The sequence below is a fragment of the Fulmarus glacialis genome, unplaced genomic scaffold, assembly GCF_000690835.1.
Source record: "Fulmarus glacialis isolate BGI_N327 unplaced genomic scaffold, ASM69083v1 scaffold690, whole genome shotgun sequence".
NCBI lineage: Eukaryota > Metazoa > Chordata > Aves > Procellariiformes > Procellariidae > Fulmarus > Fulmarus glacialis.
Window position 1 is genome coordinate 6117 of NW_009186920.1, and position 17448 is coordinate 23564.

The 17448-nt window shown below is 34.9% G+C and overlaps 1 protein-coding gene across 1 annotated transcript in view; it reads right to left on the minus strand.

Annotated features, from left to right (window-relative positions):
- Positions 1-2206: 2206 nt before the first annotated feature.
- Positions 2207-17448, minus strand: part of KIAA1377 (KIAA1377 ortholog) — a gene marked incomplete at both ends in the record, with an annotated part of 37924 nt that continues 22682 nt past the window's right edge. The window contains 8 exon segments of the mRNA XM_009573073.1: positions 2207-2271; positions 4699-4908; positions 5460-5547; positions 5848-5972; positions 7412-7460; positions 7772-7836; positions 10111-11919; positions 11922-12213. Coding sequence (XP_009571368.1) covers positions 2207-2271; positions 4699-4908; positions 5460-5547; positions 5848-5972; positions 7412-7460; positions 7772-7836; positions 10111-11919; positions 11922-12213 — 2703 coding nt within the window.

A 17448-nucleotide genomic window follows, 5' to 3' on the forward strand; every position in this document is an offset into this window, starting at 1 on the left:
GTAGTTTACACATAATCTAAGTAGCAAAATATTTGTTTTCCTTTCACTTTAATTATGGGTACAGGAAATTTACACAACCAATACAAATACTGAAAATGTGAAGTATTTTCATTCTTTTAATTTTACAATAAAGCGTATAATAAAATAGACTTAATTATCCTAAAAATGCTTACCAGTCAATTGACATTCATTATTTAAGTTACTGCTTTCATCTTTATTTTGTTGCTAATTTTATAGTGTCAAATGGTATATACACTACATATAAAATACATAAAGATGCAATATCCTGGAGCAGATAATGTCAGTATCTCCTGTACAATTGCAATCGATTGCTAGCTGAGGCATTCTGGTACTGTTGTGAGGCTATTGTAGTGTTCACCAAAGGGGAGGATATACATTGCTGAATACTCTATAATAAAATGGAGAATAATGAGATATACATGCATATAAACGGAAATGTGATTATGTATAATATAGTATTCAAGAAACATCATCTGATGATATAATGTGATCTGTTTTCCATTATATAAGCAACTGTGCACCTTCATCTGGATTTAGAGGTGGTATTACAGGGTACAATGTCATTCACATGAATTACTGAGTGAATATCCATACTTTTTTTGGATGCTCTGAAACTAGGAGAGCTGAAGCAAGTTGTTCTTTTGGTGAAGTAAAATTTTTAAATCCCATCGCTTCTCATAGCAGAAGATTTGATGAAATCTCAGTCATCTACTTGTTCTGCAGCTGGGAACTTGTATGACAGTTGTTCACTCTTATCATCAAGAAGAATTCCAAGCCAGTGCCTGAGGTCTGAATGTATATCTACAGCTGGACACCTGTTTAAATGCTAATGTATATACAAAAGTCTTAAATGTCCATCAGAGAACTTACTGTTCCAGAGACTGGACAACCCGAGTAATGTCTAGTGTTTATATCTTATTCATGAAACAAAAATCTTGTAGATGAAGAATTACTGGCAGAAAGCTTTGTCATAGACCAGCCAGCCAAGAAGTCTGACTACTGGAAGCCAGCAAAATGCATTGGTGGGGGGAACACCTTCTTTTTTTTTTTAAAGTAGGACAGGCTATGGAGAAAGCCCCAGAGAACATACAAGCTCAAAAATGCTTTAATAAAACACAATTAGATCCAATAAAGGTAGCTATGCTACACTAATGGCTGAAAAATACAAAATTTACAAGTTGTTTAGCCATAAAGAATTGTATGTGTAAGACAGGAGGCAGAAGAGAGGAAGCTGAGGTTCCAAGTCACACCCACTACTAGGATTCACAAGAAGAGAGGTAAAGATGTGCTCTGTGTTCTTTCCACAGTCCCACTTCAAAACCAGGCAATCATTTTGAATTTAGGAGCCTGGATACTTTCTGGGGTTTTTCAGTCTCAAACTCAATAAGTGGCAAAAGCCTTCTGAATGAAGAGTATTTTCTCTAACATTTTTGGTAACAGTTTATCCAGTAAAGTATATGAAATATGTGAAAATATATAAAGTATGTGAAGTATACAGTCATCTGTCTGTATTTTTTCCTCAGTACAAATATATAGTAAAGGAGGAGACTGATAATACAGAATTATAAATATTAACTCCTGCATTATAAACTGAATATTTGAAATGTAAATTTTGTACTTTGGACACTCATCTGCCTATTCAGTTCTTTATATTCCAGGTATCATGATTATTTTGTTTCAAACTGACAAGATCTAGAATATATGAAACAAAATACAAACACTTCTTGAAGAAAGGTAATACCTATCATTTATAGAACATGGCATGTCTGCAGGTCAGAGTAAGAATTCACTGTATTACCAATTATTTTATGCACTACCATGCATCATTCCCTCTTTCCTCTCTACGTTATTAAGAAATACAAATTAGTTATGAGCTATATATAGTTCAAATGGACCCTGCTAAATTATTATTCCTTAAAAGCTCCTGGAACTTCCTGGACTTTGCAAGAGTCTTCACATTCCAAAAGGATGAGGATGAGGCAGTCTGGTACAAACTGTTAAAGCCTGTTTACAGTACTATAGAGTTCATATGTGTATTTTTTTTTACATAAATAGAAATCTGAAAATCTGGCAAGCCAGTTGAACAGATTGATGTTAATATTTTCAATTATATTTTTACTATAAAATAAGCCATAAGGTCAGTTTGTAGGAATTAAAGCTGAACATATTTAAATTAAATACTTACTAAAGGGGTGATTATCTGCAAAACATTTGAAGCAGATGGGTTTCTGGTAATGGCTTCTTGAACATCTAAAAATAAAATATAAAAGTACATAATAAATATTATGTAAACCAAATACTACAATAGAAATATGATTCACAGTCAAATATTCAACACAAAACTTCCCGAAGGTGGTGGAAATGTAGTTTAAAAGCACTGTTCTTTTTTCCCATACCAACAGCTACTGAAGTATATGCTGTATCTGTATTTTAAAAATTTGCAGCTAGATATTATTATCTGAACAAAAAAATTATTGTCAATAAAGAAATCTAAAGCTAGAGAAAAGAATGCCAGCTACTCTAAGCTGGCAACAAAAATTCCAGATTTAGACTGGCTAGTGACTAACTGTCTTTCATTAAAAAGACCGCTATGAAGGTACACCATTTTAGTCACTTAATTTGGTAACGTGAAAACAAAGCCAAAAAAAGGGGTTCAAAAAGGTCACAGTTTAAAAAAGCAATGTACTTACATGACATGTAAGTACTTACAACACTTTACTTACTTACTTATATGTACGTACATGCCCTGTAAGTCTCCCTGTAAAATTTCACAGCTTACTACCAATTTTAATCTCCAAATAATTAGACAAGCAAACTAAATTTCTAAGATACATATATATATGTATTACATTAATTTTCACAGTTACATCATTTGCAATCAGTTAACTCCTATGATTCTTTCATTGTTTCTTTCATATTCCTTATGTACTTTTCTTATAGTTTTCATAGTTTTCATGTTTTGCAAACTTCAGCTTTCTTGCTCCCATTCCTTCGCTGCATTTATCTTTGCCTCTATTTCTTTGCTATTTCTCTGTTATTTATACAGCAATTTATTTTCTATTTTCTTGTATTTCACTTTTCATATCTACTTTCTTAACCCAAGTACATCATGCTAAAACTCCTCTCTGACAAAAGACTGAATTCTTCACTTCTATTTGCCTGGAAGCAATAACCATGAGGTACGATATAATGAAATTCTGAAGCACTCTGTGATGGAGCAGGAATTGTAAGCTACAGCTGCAGAAAGTTTCTAAGTGGTTGCAACGATTTCTTATTCTGCTGTTGCAGTTTACAGGAAACTGAAGCCTTTTTCCTCAAAGTCAAGCAATCCACCATCTGATGTAGACACGTATGGATAGTGTGCAGGAGCTTAATAAATCCTGGCTTAGTTTGATTCCAGTCAACAGGGAGGTAAAGGTGGGTAACCTGACCATGAAATGGTGCAGTCCACAAGGAAAAGAAGTAAAATAGTAAAACAAAATCAATGAACTTCAAGAAAGCAGACTCTTATAAACTCAAATAATTGGCATGTAAAATTTCATATGAAAAAAGTCCAAGGAAAACATAAAATTCAGAGTTGGCAGTTCCATAAACAGCAAAAATGGCAAGCAGAAGTCATTCCAACGATATGGAAAGCCAAGCTGCCCAGTGAAGAGACCACGTGGACTAAGGCACAAGGTCCCCGTTGATTTCAAATACAGGATGGAGCACACAAAATGCAGAAACTATGTCAAACTAATGAGAATTTTTATGAAAGATCTGTATGATCATGTAGGTCAATGCAAATACTAACCATTACATACAGTAGCAAGAGACCTGAAAAGTCAGTTTGTTCTGCGAATATGTTAGTTATAATAGGATGACGAATCAAAGTGTTGGCTAAATAATCACTGGAGAGAAAAAATTATCAAGAACAAGTACAGACTTATTCCCCACATTCTTCAATAAAATGTCAACTGCGATGGGACAGCTCATATAAAAAGGACCAGTATAAAGCAGGTAAGAAATCAGCCTGGCATAGAGAAAGAATAGGTTAGAGAACACTCAGGTAAGTTTGAGATTGTTAAAATAGTTGTGCAAGTGATATTCACATAAACATTCAGATTTGGCTGCAGCAATCTTAGAACTGTATTTGTGATCTTTAAGAATTCATGGAGAAGAGGAACATCCTAGAAGACTAGAAGACAGGAAATGAAAAGCCATTCATTATAAAGAGTTATACTTGCAAAAATATAGGGTGTATAATATAAAGGGTAATTATTTGCAAAAATAATTGCAAAAACATTAAGATGGATAAACGTTGGAACAGATTCCTAAGTGAGGCTGATACATCTGTATCTGTACACTTTAAAGAACAGTTTTGACAAACATCTGTTAGAAACAACAGCTACAGTTGGGCTGAAACAGTTTCTGAAGGTGTCCTGCAGTCATAATTTGAATTATTTTTTTGACCAAGGCAAAGTCACCATTATTTTAAATTAATTTCATTGACTCTAAGAAAGGTTTCACGATTTTGATCTCCTGTTTGCTACATTTAGTGAAGAATAATAAGAAGAAAATAAAAAGAAACATATTTCTGTCACAGGATTAATGTTTTTAATCCAAATTAATCCATGACAACAAAATATAAAGTTACTTAATCACTTGATGTAGGATCCTATTTATTAGCAAACTTACTTTGTAGCCTTTGATTGAGACAATCAAGAGACTGGAAGATCTTCTGTTCTTCTATTGAAAGTGCACTCATGCCTAGACATGGAGCCCTGTTAAGCAGCAAGGGCTGTCTGGCTGGTTGCACACTTTCCATAGCTGCCAGGATTTCATCTGCTGCAACTGGTGTACTTGCTAGTTTTTCTGCCATAAGAAATTGAACAGTGCTTTCTGAAACTGAAGAGATTACAGGGGTAACGTCAGATGAGAAGAGCTCATGACATTTAAATATACTGCTTGCATTCATGACTATAGGTCTGTGAAACACACAAAATTCACATTAAAAGATCAAAAAGGTGGCAAAGTCAAGAAGCATGATATGTTAGAAAACGACATAATGAAGATCACTAATGCATCTTACAATTGGCACCAGAAATATATAATGATATATGAAAAAAGTCTGACTTCAGAAATATATAACGATAGCAAGCGATACCTGTCCATATCATACAGTTATGTATGATACATACAGCTATCATAGAGTTAAATAAAAACAGGAGTGGAACGAAACTTGACTATATGTTGTAATGCATTTATAAAACCATGTATACCATGACACATGATGCTATATCTTGCATTTTTGTGAAAAAAATTAGGTCTATACAATGAACTACCCTTTCTTACTTAGAATCACTGGTGCCAAACGACACAAGTGTTGTTACACAGTGGATATATTAGGTCACTACTTTATGTATAACAAAGAATTGAACTGAGATGTGTTACTATACCTTCATCGGACTTATAGGTGTTACTCGTATTTTGTACTGGATCAAATGCAGAATGAACAGGACTCAGCTGGACAGTACGTAACAAATTCTATCAAAAATATTATAAGAATATTTTAAGGGTAATTTAAAGTAACTATACTACTTTCTGAACATTTTTAATTTATTATTTCATATTACTAAATGTTTTCAAGTGCAAAAATTTTAGTGTATACTAATACAATGATGAATTCTAGTTGGTTTTATTCTTTTCATTAGCAGTGACAGCAAGCTGACTAAGCACGTTGATTCAAAATTGTGTGACACTGAAGAAATCTTTGATATTCCTGAAACTCTTTCCATTTTGAGGATAAATAAGCTTTTTATTTTTTTTATAGTATTTAATATTTACCTGTGCATGATGAGTAGGCTTCCATCTTTTTGAGGCTACACTTTGTCTTCTGTGTTCTGAAAAAGCTCTGTGTTTATTTTCACGGCTGTCAAAATCCTGCTTTTGTCTTGTAACAGGAACAACACCTTAAAGGACATGCACACAAAAATAAACCAAAAATATGTAAAAACATGATAAAGATAGTAGTAGCAAAACTAGTAATGGTGAGTAAATGTCTCTGTCCAAATTTATATGTTTACCTTGTGTATGTTTGCATCTGATCTCGCTAAATGTATTTTCTTATAGTAGAAAGAGAGAAACAGGCGCTTCTAAGGCATATTTATTTTCATGTTAGCATAGGACTATAAGATACAGATGTGGATTGCATGTGCACATTTATAAGCAGGTTAAGTGAATCCCAGATAATAAAGAAGGTCCGTACAAAGATACAACACGGTCTTACCGAGTAAGAGGGAGAATGAACAGTGTACTATGATATAACAAATATTGAATAATGTGCCAAAAAGTAATGTTTTAGAAAATAAGTTGCATTTAGAGAATAATTCTAAAGTCTAACTGTCCAACACAGAAAATTCCTGTTGCCAAGATGCTGTATCTTATATCTTAAGGGATTCAACATTTGTTAAAATTAATTACATAGCACCGTGCAGAAAACATGTAATAGTTCACACAGTTTGTTTGATTCACAGAATCACAGAATGGTAGAGGTGGAAAGGGACCTCTTGAGGTCATCTGGTCCAATCCCCCTGCTCAAGCAGGGCCATCTAGAGCTGGTTGCCCAGGACCATGTCCAGACGGCTTTTGAGTATCTCCAAGGATGGAGACTCCACAAAGTCTCTGGGCAACTTGTGCCAGTGCTCCGTCACCCTCACAGTAAAAAAAAGTGTTTCCTGATGTTCAGAGGGAACCTCCTGTGTTTGTTTGTGTCCATTGCCTCTGGTCCTTTCAGTGGGCACCACTGAAAAAAGTCTGGCCCCATCCTCTTTGCACCTTCCTTCCAGGTATTTATAGATGTTGATAAGATCCCCCATGGCCTTCTCTTCTCCAGGCTGAACAGTCCCAGCTCTCTCAGCCTTTCCTCCTAGGAGAGATGCTCCAGTCCCTTCAACACCTTTGTGGCCCTTCATTGGACTGTCTCCAGTATGTCCATGTCTCCCTTGTACCGAGGAGCCTGGAACTGAACACAGTCCTCCAGGTGTGGCCTCACAGGTGTGATTCGAATGCAAAGTCATGGTTTAAAACCTTAGTTCTACAGCCTGGGATTTTGTAGTTAATCTTACTAATTTATACATCTGTATACTAATTTTAGTGACAGTACTGGTGTATAGTATTTTCCCTCGGCTAGAGAGGCCTAACCTAGACACTGTACCTCAAATTTATCTCAGTTTTGTCTGGTGTAATAATACATTTTCAAAATTAAAGCATTAAGTTTCAAAATTAAAATTAAGTTCTTAATTAAAATTCCATGCATAGAGACTGGAGATGCAAATCAGCATTTTCATGTGCAAGTCAGGAATCTACATATCCAAGGAGCTATTATATTCTCATTTGTAAACACAGTTACTTGATTTGTAAATGCAGTTACTTGCTTTATACTTGGGAAGATAAATTACCTATTTATTTACATAATAAATATTTACATGTGCAGTTTAAGATACAGTTCATGATTAGACCAAGAGGTCTTTTAGTGCTTTTAACAGAATTTTATTCCTTTAGTTGTTATTACAGTGATATTTAACAAAGCAGAATTCTTACCATTTGCAGAAAAAGAAAACAATTCATTGATCCTAAAAGCAGATTTGAAATTAGTCATCTGGCTACTGCCATCAATAGTAACATGGGACACATTAGAATCATAGAATCATAGAATCATTAAGGTTGGAAAAGACCTCTAAGATCATCAAGTCCAACCGTTAACCTAAGCTTTAAAAGGTTGCCATTTAGTTATATGTGAATTATTGTAATGTGACATATGGTGCTGAATAGCACCTGAAAAGGAAATATGATCATGAATACAGGGGAAAATGTGGGAAATGTGATCACTGAATATGTGGGAAAATTTAAAAACAAGCAAAGAAGAAACTCCTTGTTGTATTAGTAATCACATAATGTTTTTTCTGAAAAATAAAATCCAAAGTTGCTCTATTGATATGGATCAACACTTAATTTAATTAGTTTGCAAGACATGCTAGATCTATGCCTAGGAGGAGACTCCTTTGAGAAATGTAAGACAAAAATATAATACGCAATAGTATCTTTAAGGGCATGAGATACTGAGCAGTCTACCCCTGTTTAACTATAAGCATGTGAATTAGACCAGTATTTGTCACAGGCTCAATGTTAAACACATTTTTTAAGCATTTCACTGACTGAACACCAAAGGACTTAAAATAATTTTAATATCCAGCTACAGTATGATATGTGTCAGCCAGAAGATATACTACTTGAAGCCTGGAAACCCAACTAAAGGAAGATCCTCATGGACAACAATTTTATTTATTCATCTTGTTCTCACTTATCCTTTCTGTACATTTGGCCAAGCATTGCAACAGATCATATTTTCTACCGTGTCCTCACAGACCTCACTGCACTCTGTAATAGTGCCACAGCAGATATTTCACTCAAGAACAATGTAGTACTCGGTACTCTCTCACAGCAAGCAGTTCAGGACAAAGACTATGGTGATCTATGTGCATTTACAGGCAATAGAACAAATAATAGTAAGTCATTAAGTGTTATCTAGGGTATTTAAAATAAAGACGACTTTCAAAACACAAAATCTAAGCAGATACTGAGAGAGGGCCACGCACCCAAATTTTAAAAAGAGGTTACTCAGCTCTTCCTCTAAAAGAGCTGGAGCTATGTGAAACTGGGGATGTAGCATTTAAAGTTGCAGCAAAGACAGTATTAGCAGTGCACACAACTTTGACCCAGTAAATTTCCCGATTCATTGATGTGATGTGCAAATAAGGACATCAAGAGGCAAGCATCTCTGCTGGAGGCGAGGCATAGTAATGCAAGACTTCATTCATTTCCAATGTAAAATGAAATAGGTTAACTTAAGTCACACATATCTTAAGCTCATCTGTTTGACTTTGAACTGGAATGGATAAGCAGATAACATTTCTCATGTCCCACCCTTGCTCTAGGGCAGGAATATTCACCTACCTCTGCTCTTACACAACAGAGCTGTTCCGAATCACTCCATAGTTAAAACTATGTATTACTGGAGATAAAACTAGAACATTAGTTTTTTTAAGTTATGGGAATTACTTATTTTGCTAGAAAGTATCTTTGAGCTGCATGGCCGATCCTCGCGGTTATCCCAGTACGTTAAGTGGCTTGGAGTGCTGCTTGTACCTGAAGCAGGGTCTACAGCTTCAGGAGCTCTGCCTCCAGCTGCAGCCCTCAATAGGAAGCAAACCAGCATACAACATACAAATTAAAAGCACAAGGATGCCATCAGTGCCCAAGGCACAGAATATAGCTAGGCTGCAGAGGAGAAACAAGGCAAATCAAAAAACATGAAACATATTTTGAAATGTAAAAACCAGGAGATTAAAGTTTATTCTCCCAAAATTTCTTATGCATCTTCCCTCTATCTTACCAATCAATCTCTGCACCATATTGTTACCAAGGTTAATTTTTAATAAAATGCAGGATTGGTCCTCAAATTTCTTAAAATTCTTTATAAATTTGACATACTTTGCAGCACAGCAAAATTTGTCCGGTAGAAGCTCTTTATTTTTAAACTTAAATTTAATTTTTTTTGAGCATTAATTGTATTACTGGGACTAAAACTTAATAATTTTAGGCATTTACAGCATCAGCATTTAAAAACATGGTAGATCTACATTTCTTTCACTCTCAGGTGGCAGTGACTGTTGGACAACAAGCTATGACTCCCAGTTACCTTGTAAAACTTGCTCATATAAACTTACTCACTTCCTCCTATATAATTATTTAGACCACCTGTCACATCTGCTCATTAGTCAGGAATATAATCTTGGGGAAAATACTTCCTTTTCATTTAATATTGAAGAGAGCTATTAAAAATGGGGATCGACGTTTGAGAGGCCTCTGGGCACCATTAGAATAGAAATGACAATGACATATGGTGAAAACCTGTTAAAACTGGCTGTATTGTGTAAATGATGTGAATGAAAGGCTGGATGTTTTAACTCACAACAAATTTGTGATGTAATTGAAAAAGACTTTCTTCTGAACATCCCCCCACCCCAAACCCAGAAACATGACTCTTACCAGTAGCACGGTCTTCTGGAGCTCGGGCAGTATGCACTCCTTGCCAGGAGGTACTTGTTTTTCCAGCTGCTGGGATATGATGGAGATGTAATCCATTTTCTGCGTTAGCAGGTCTTCTTTCAGTGCAGGTTACTGAACGATCTCGACAGGCGCTTGTCTGAACACTATTTACAGAACAAGTATTTTTTGCCCAAGGTTCGTATTTGGCCGTGCTGCAGCCAGGTGTAGATACCGCGGTGGCCAAGTCCGAACTACAAGTAATACTCTCACTGCTTTCCGTACCGTTTCTATTTAAAACCTCATCTGCTAACAAAACATGCCTTTCATGTAAATCATTCCTGATAGCTTGAAGACTTGAAGGCAGCAGTGGCTGACACCCGGGGCTGGCTGTGTTTTCGCCACTTCTGTTTCCCAGCAGAGGTGCGGATGGTGGGTGAGGTGCTAACAATTTCCCTGGAGCTTTTAGAGATTTGTTGGCTTCAGCGGCTGACTGCAGTCGGATTATAGTGCCTGTTCTCTTCTTGGGCATAAAACTTGGCTGGGCTTTTACAGATCTTGGTCTTCTGGTTATTTTTGCCTTATTTTTGACTTGATTAACTTCATTAATTTTAGAATTATTACTACATACTGGGGGTTTACTTTCTTTGTCTTTTGATACCATCCAAGCTTTTTTAGCAGAAAAGGATCCAGTAGATATAAACATATTCAGAGATGTGCATTCTTTATTTGATTCCTCAGTATTAACATTTGGTTTTGATATATGAGAGTTTTCCTGATGATTTTTTATGAACTTGGGGCTTGAAGGTTGAGCAACAACACTTAAATTAGTCTTAGGAGCATTATTTGTAGTTTGAACATATTGCAGCTGTTCAGAAGATACTTCACTGGTGTTTTTTTCATAGCATTTTTCATTATTTTCTATTATTATCTGGTTGATTTGATCACACCATCTTAGCTTTCTATTGTATTTTTCATTTTCTGCACTTTTCTTTTTTATTTTTGCCAGTTCTAAACTGTCTCTGATAGAAGACACAGGTCGACCACTGATCCCGTGGTTGATAACCACAGCTTTGAAATGACTGGGTTCATATTTAGATTCCTTCTTTAAGATACTTGTGAATAATCCTGCTCTTTTTCTTTCAAGAATATTGTTTTTCAGGGTTTTGTGCTGTGCAGGAGTGCCAGAATTTAACTCCGTATCAGACACTAGTGACATAGTTTCTACTGTATTTCCCTTTTCTTCCTCTTTGTTATTCTGTTGCTTAACATTGCCCAGAACTGAGGCATTTGGTATGTCCTGAAATAAAGCTGATCCTGGATTAATGTCATCAATACATTTAATATTTTCTTCTTTTGTTTCAGTCATTTTTTCTGAGGTGTCTTTTAAAAACTCCATCCTGATGTTTTTGTCCTTTTCTAATGTAACAGCTGGGCAGGGAATGCCAGTGGAACATCCCTGATTAGGAAATAAGATTATAGATGTTGCAATAGGTTGACTGGAGATTTGCACAGATATAGTTCTTTTTTGTGGGGTCATTTTAAAACTCTGATCTTGCATCAGATCCTGAACTCTTTCTCCTGGAATAGAGTCAGGGCTGGCCCAGGCTTTGCTAGGACTGAAAACAGGATGAACAGTGGCTAATGTGCTAGCTGTTCCAGAAGATGGCTTGCTTCTTTCTTCTTTTATATTTTGCAGAAAACTAAATGCATTATTTAGAGATTGCTTACCAGAGGTAGAGAACTCTGCAGGTTTTTTTTCAGATCGGTGAGAAACAGATGATTCCTCTTTTGAATTGTTTACATGTTCAAATTATGTTTAGCTAAAAGATCATGAATAGGTAAGTTATGGTTGTTTTGGGAATCTACATTTCTCAGACAATTATTTAGATGCGTATTTTTAGAAGAAGGACTTTGAGCTGTATAAAGCAAACCGTTATTCCTAGTCTGTGATTCTTCTGGATTGTACAGGGCACAGTCACACTGTATAGTCAAAGATGATTCACTTGCTGTTGTGTAATTTCCATTTTGTTCTCCAGCCTCAAGACTGTCAAGGCTTGACAAGCTTTCTGAATCATCTGTTTTCTTGACTTCTTGATGAAAATTCTGAAATACAGACATAAAACCAGACTGTTACATTTATCAAAAATTTTTTTTTGCTGATACTAATTTTTCTTTAATGAGAGCTTAGTCTAAAATACAATCAATATTGAGCCTGGTGTTTTTACAACTTGGGGTCATAGCACCATGAGTGTTTCCATCAAGTCAAAATTTACCTGTGTTGAATTGTAAAAGAAAATTATGTGGTTTGGGCATGAAATTCAGAAGAAAGAGCTGCATAGTTCAACAAATTTAATCCTAAGTTTTATATCAATTCTACGATATCAAAAAAGGAACAAGATTTGTCTAAACACCACTATTGTTTCTGGATTGCCCTATGGCACAGGATGGTTTTTGTACTCTAACATGTAAAGGAGTTTACAAAATTAAAGAGAATCCATAAAAATGCAGATTCAATAGTGGATCTGCCCCAAACTGGATTTTTTCCATAATACTAGACTAATATGTTTATTTTCATACAAAGTGCCTCAACTGATGAGGATTTAAACCTTGTCATGGCAAACATAGAAAACATTTCTCAGCTATCATAATTACAGTGATCACCTCCCCCCCCAAAATGAAACCCCCTCTTCTCATCTTTCAGAAAGGAGAAAATATCATCTGATCTATGAGGACAGATCAGATCTAAGGGCATTTGGAGGCCTCATCCACTCCCCCAACTTCTTTGTCAAACACTAATGTAGTGATGAATATGAGCAACAGGCACCATATGAATTGTCAGAGAGATGACTTTATGTATGTACTATGTAGGCATTTTCTTTACTAATACTTCTCCATTCAAACACTGAGATGCCTGATGTGGTTTTAAATACATACTTTTTTAAAAGTTCAAGGTTTGAAAATACACATGAACATCAAGGAAAACATGCACATCAACTATTTTCAAATTCCCGTACACTCCCTCTCTCTCTGCCACTTCCACACAACTGAGCAGCTAAGTGATTTCATACCATACGCTGGAAAAAATCATGGTGAAAAACTAGGAGAAGCTGCATTAGATATGCAATCTTATGCAATGAAGATTTTTTTTTTTTTATTAGTGACTTTAAATGGAAAATGTTTCAAGTAGCAAAATCTGTTAACCTAGGTAAGTGATTATATATTCCCTAGCAATTACAATAGCATTAAGATTTTGAAAACTTACTAAAGAACGCATAAAATTAGTTATTGAATAAGAACACATTTTTGTAGTAAAACTTTATTTATTCTAATAAAATTGTTATACCATAATATTGCATAGTTTATAGCTGTACAAATATTTTAAATTGCAGAATAAAAAGCTTAGTGACTCCTGAAAGACTTTTTATGATTGAATTTAATCTTATCTTGCACTAAATATTCAGAGGTTGGTGCAGTCTTCCATTATAGTTATGATCTGAGATAAAGAAACTAAATAGAAGAACAAAGAACCAACTGTAAGAAAGATCCCTTTAGGGAACATTTTCAAACTAAAGCTATACAAACTGGTGTCTTTCTAATAGAAAAGAATAAATAATGCTTTGTTAGTTATTTATTAACCTTTATGTTTGGCTAAATTATATTGTTAACCTCTGCTTGAACTTCACCAAACAAGGAAAAGGCATATGCTCAGAGTTTTCTGTACCAGGCCAAATTTAAGAAATAACTTTGAAATTTTCAGATGGGAAAAAAACAGTAAAAAGAAATTATAGATGTCAGGCTTACTTCTTGTCTAATCTGGAAACTGCACCTGTATAGCTAAACATGTGTTTCTAAAATGACTAAGTTAAATAGGGGAAAAATTTTGTAAGCATTGATTTTAAAAAACCTGTTCCAATAGCAGGTTAGCTTAAACTGGTAAATCTGGAGGGTGCAAGAAAAGTTGCAACTTTTAAAAATTAAGATGAAAAAAATTCTACCCAGTTGTGCTCCAGAGGTTGAAAATAGACTTCATCCTGCATTATATATAATTTTACTCTCCTTGTAAAACAAACCTCATCGGAACATGAAATCTCAGTTGAGGCAACCTCCAGAAATAAGTTAGGAACTAAAGAATAAAGAAGGATTCCTCATTTAAACACACACTCACTTTTACTTAGTTCATGCAAATTTAGTTAATGTACATGTATTTTGTTGCATCATACAATTTCATCATTTCACACATTAAAAATTTACATTTACATATTTTATTTCCTTTTCTAGCCTATTCTGTAATGAAAGTCAATGTCACATTTTCTTGTAAAAATGCATAACTAGAACTATTTATGCAGACCTCAAAAAGCATTCAACAATTATTCGTTCTTTTTTAGTGGTCAATAGCTACAGGGGAATAAACCTGGAAATCCCAATTATTTAATTTGATTTAATCTGTGAGAATGTGATAGGATGATGAGGAAACAAAAATATTCCTAGAGTGTACTATCTTTTTATTTTCTGGATTTGCATATTGTTTTTGTTATACAAGTACAATTTATTGTTTTGCCTGTTGCCTGCATTATCTTATGTCTTAATGCATGAAATCTAAGCCCAGCCTGTCTATATACATGGTACTCTGGAAAAGAAAACACTTATGAGGAGTTAAAGAGGTCAGTTATATATCTTAAGACTTAGAACAGCTGTGTCAAGCAATTTCATTTCAGTAAAGCACTAAAACAAAGAGAAAACATGAGCCTAAGAAACCTTTCATGAGGCCAATGAAAGAACAACATTAAAACAAGTAGAATTTTAAGAGAACCTGAAAAGTGAATTTTCTGCCAAAGGGCTCTGTCAGAACGCTATTACACTACAGAGCTGCTACGTGTATATTTGACATTTTCTGCAAAAGAAGTGCTGACTGTACACAATTCCAAGAGGTTAATGGGAACACTCTTCTGAAGATAAATGCTGGAAAAATGCTACCTACTCTGAAAACTCAGGCCCCTCAGCTCTCACACTAGTTGCTATTTTTGATAATTTCAACTGGTTTATTTGCAGGAGTTCTTTGTGTATTATATGTGTGTGTATATAATGTTATACTTCACGTTCATTGTGAAGTAAAAGACAGCAGTGGTCATACAGATACAAAGCTACCTCTCAAAGTCAGTGAGGTACCTAAACACCTTTACTGGTTTTGAGTTTACCAACTATGGAATGGGAAAGTCCATTAGAAAATTAATAATCTCTTTTCTATACAAATTTGGAAAACATAAAGTACATGTTTGGAAAGCACTACACAATACTGATTTCACAGAAGATTTGGGCAGACCCAGGAAAGCAAATGCCATTGAGGCAGGATTTTGGTGCTTATGTTACACAAGAGATCCAGAATACTCTGCCAAACCCACCAAAGAAGCTATGGAGGTGTAGGATGACCAGAGAAAAGCTTCCTGCCAACAGCCCTGTCTTTCCTAGGCTAACTCCTAGATGCCTGATTTCCCCCCAGGCTATCTAGGATACAGAAACTAGCTATTTATGAACCTGAGTATTTAAAAGGATCCCATTTGCTTGTTTTGAAAATTATTACAGGATGCTAGAAACAGAGGTTCAAACTCCTTGGGATAAAAAGAACTCAAGCTTCCAACTTCTTAGGCACGCAAGTACTTCAGTAAGCTGTAATGAAGGATTTTTAAAAATAAGTGATCTGAACGCTGAGTGTCAGGGTTTCATTCTGACTTCCAGTTTTAGTGAAGTCCTGAGGTAAATGTACATAACTGCGTAGGAAACAGGTTTTCAGCTAAACACTTCTATCTATTGCTTTCCATTAATTAATTTAGCACCTCAGTACTCAGAGTGCTGGTTCTCAGGATCCTTGCTCCAGGTCCCTAATTCTCTCACAGACTAATCTAGTCATTCAGCTCCAGAAGTAGAATTCATAATGCTAGTTTTAAAATACTATTAAAATCATTAAATGATTAAATGTTGAGGCGCTGAGCACCACAATGCATTAGTCCCTTTTTTGTTTCTAACCCATTATTAAATTTGCTTTGAACAGGCACCATCCACCCTGCACGTTTAAGAGGTGGGGTCATGCAAAAATAACATGGGACTGCATAATTGAAAACCATCATAAGGCAAACAGACATGGAGGAAAATTAGGCATGCATATGCAATAATAATTTAAGAAGTTCTTAACTCAATTGCTTAACTAATAATCATTTTAATGTTATCTATAAAAAACAATGAAATAATTTAATAAGCAAATTAATAGTTATTTAGAATCTATGTTATATTCAATGTCATTTTGGTTATCCCCAAAAAGGAGGAAGGAAATCAGCTAAAGCTTATCCATTTTCACTTTTTTGGAATTTGCAGGTTGTAGGAGAAATGATGTTTTAAATAATATTTTGTAGATGCAGCTATTTCTAGACAATACTTCAGAGACAGAAATGAAGGGGAAATAATTCTCAGAGATTTTTTTCCATTTTAAAGCAAAGAAATAATCCTCCCTCTCACTGATGGTTAAGGTTTGAATGATGAGATTCAAAGTCCTGGAATTATTCTTTTCAGAAAAGCTTTCCAACAAAGTCTGATTTATGGGGAAAGCGGGAAAGAATAACTGATGGAGGAAAGTATTTCTTCATCTTCTAGAAAACTCAGAATCTGTCTTCCTTGTTTATTCTTATTCAGATTTTGATGTAAAATACAGAAATAAGGCAAAGTATTAGGGTTGACAGATTTCAATGAACTGGAGCTGTAGCATCAGAGAAAAATTATTAATACTATTTGACCAGTACACACGTCCTAAAAGACACACAACTATACAGTGTGTGAATATAATTTTTAAAATAATCCCTAGTTCAGCTGAGGAACTATCCTACCAGGTCTGTCTGACTTGCTAAAAAATTAGTATACATTTTTGCAGTCTAAAAAGCATTACTTTTTCTTTTAGCAATGTAAATACATTGCAAAGATGGAACAGTTTTTAACATGTTTCCACTCTATCTTGTGCACTGCACAGCAGCAACCAAGGCAGAAGGTGGACTTATATCAGGAAATCCTAAAGGTCAGATACAGAAATACTTTTAGAATCATAGAATATCCTGAGCTGCAAGGGACCCACAAGGATCGAGTCCAAATCCTGACCACACAGGGCAACCTAAAAGTTAAACCAGATATCTAAGAGCATTTTGAAATAATATATATTTGTACCTCTCTAGAAATAAGTTTATCTAATGAGACAGTTTCATGTAATTGCCAACATTCACTGCATGCTTCATTAATATAATCACGTCTTGAAAAAAATATTTTGTGACTGTTACATGTTACCTGTTTTACAAATTCCAT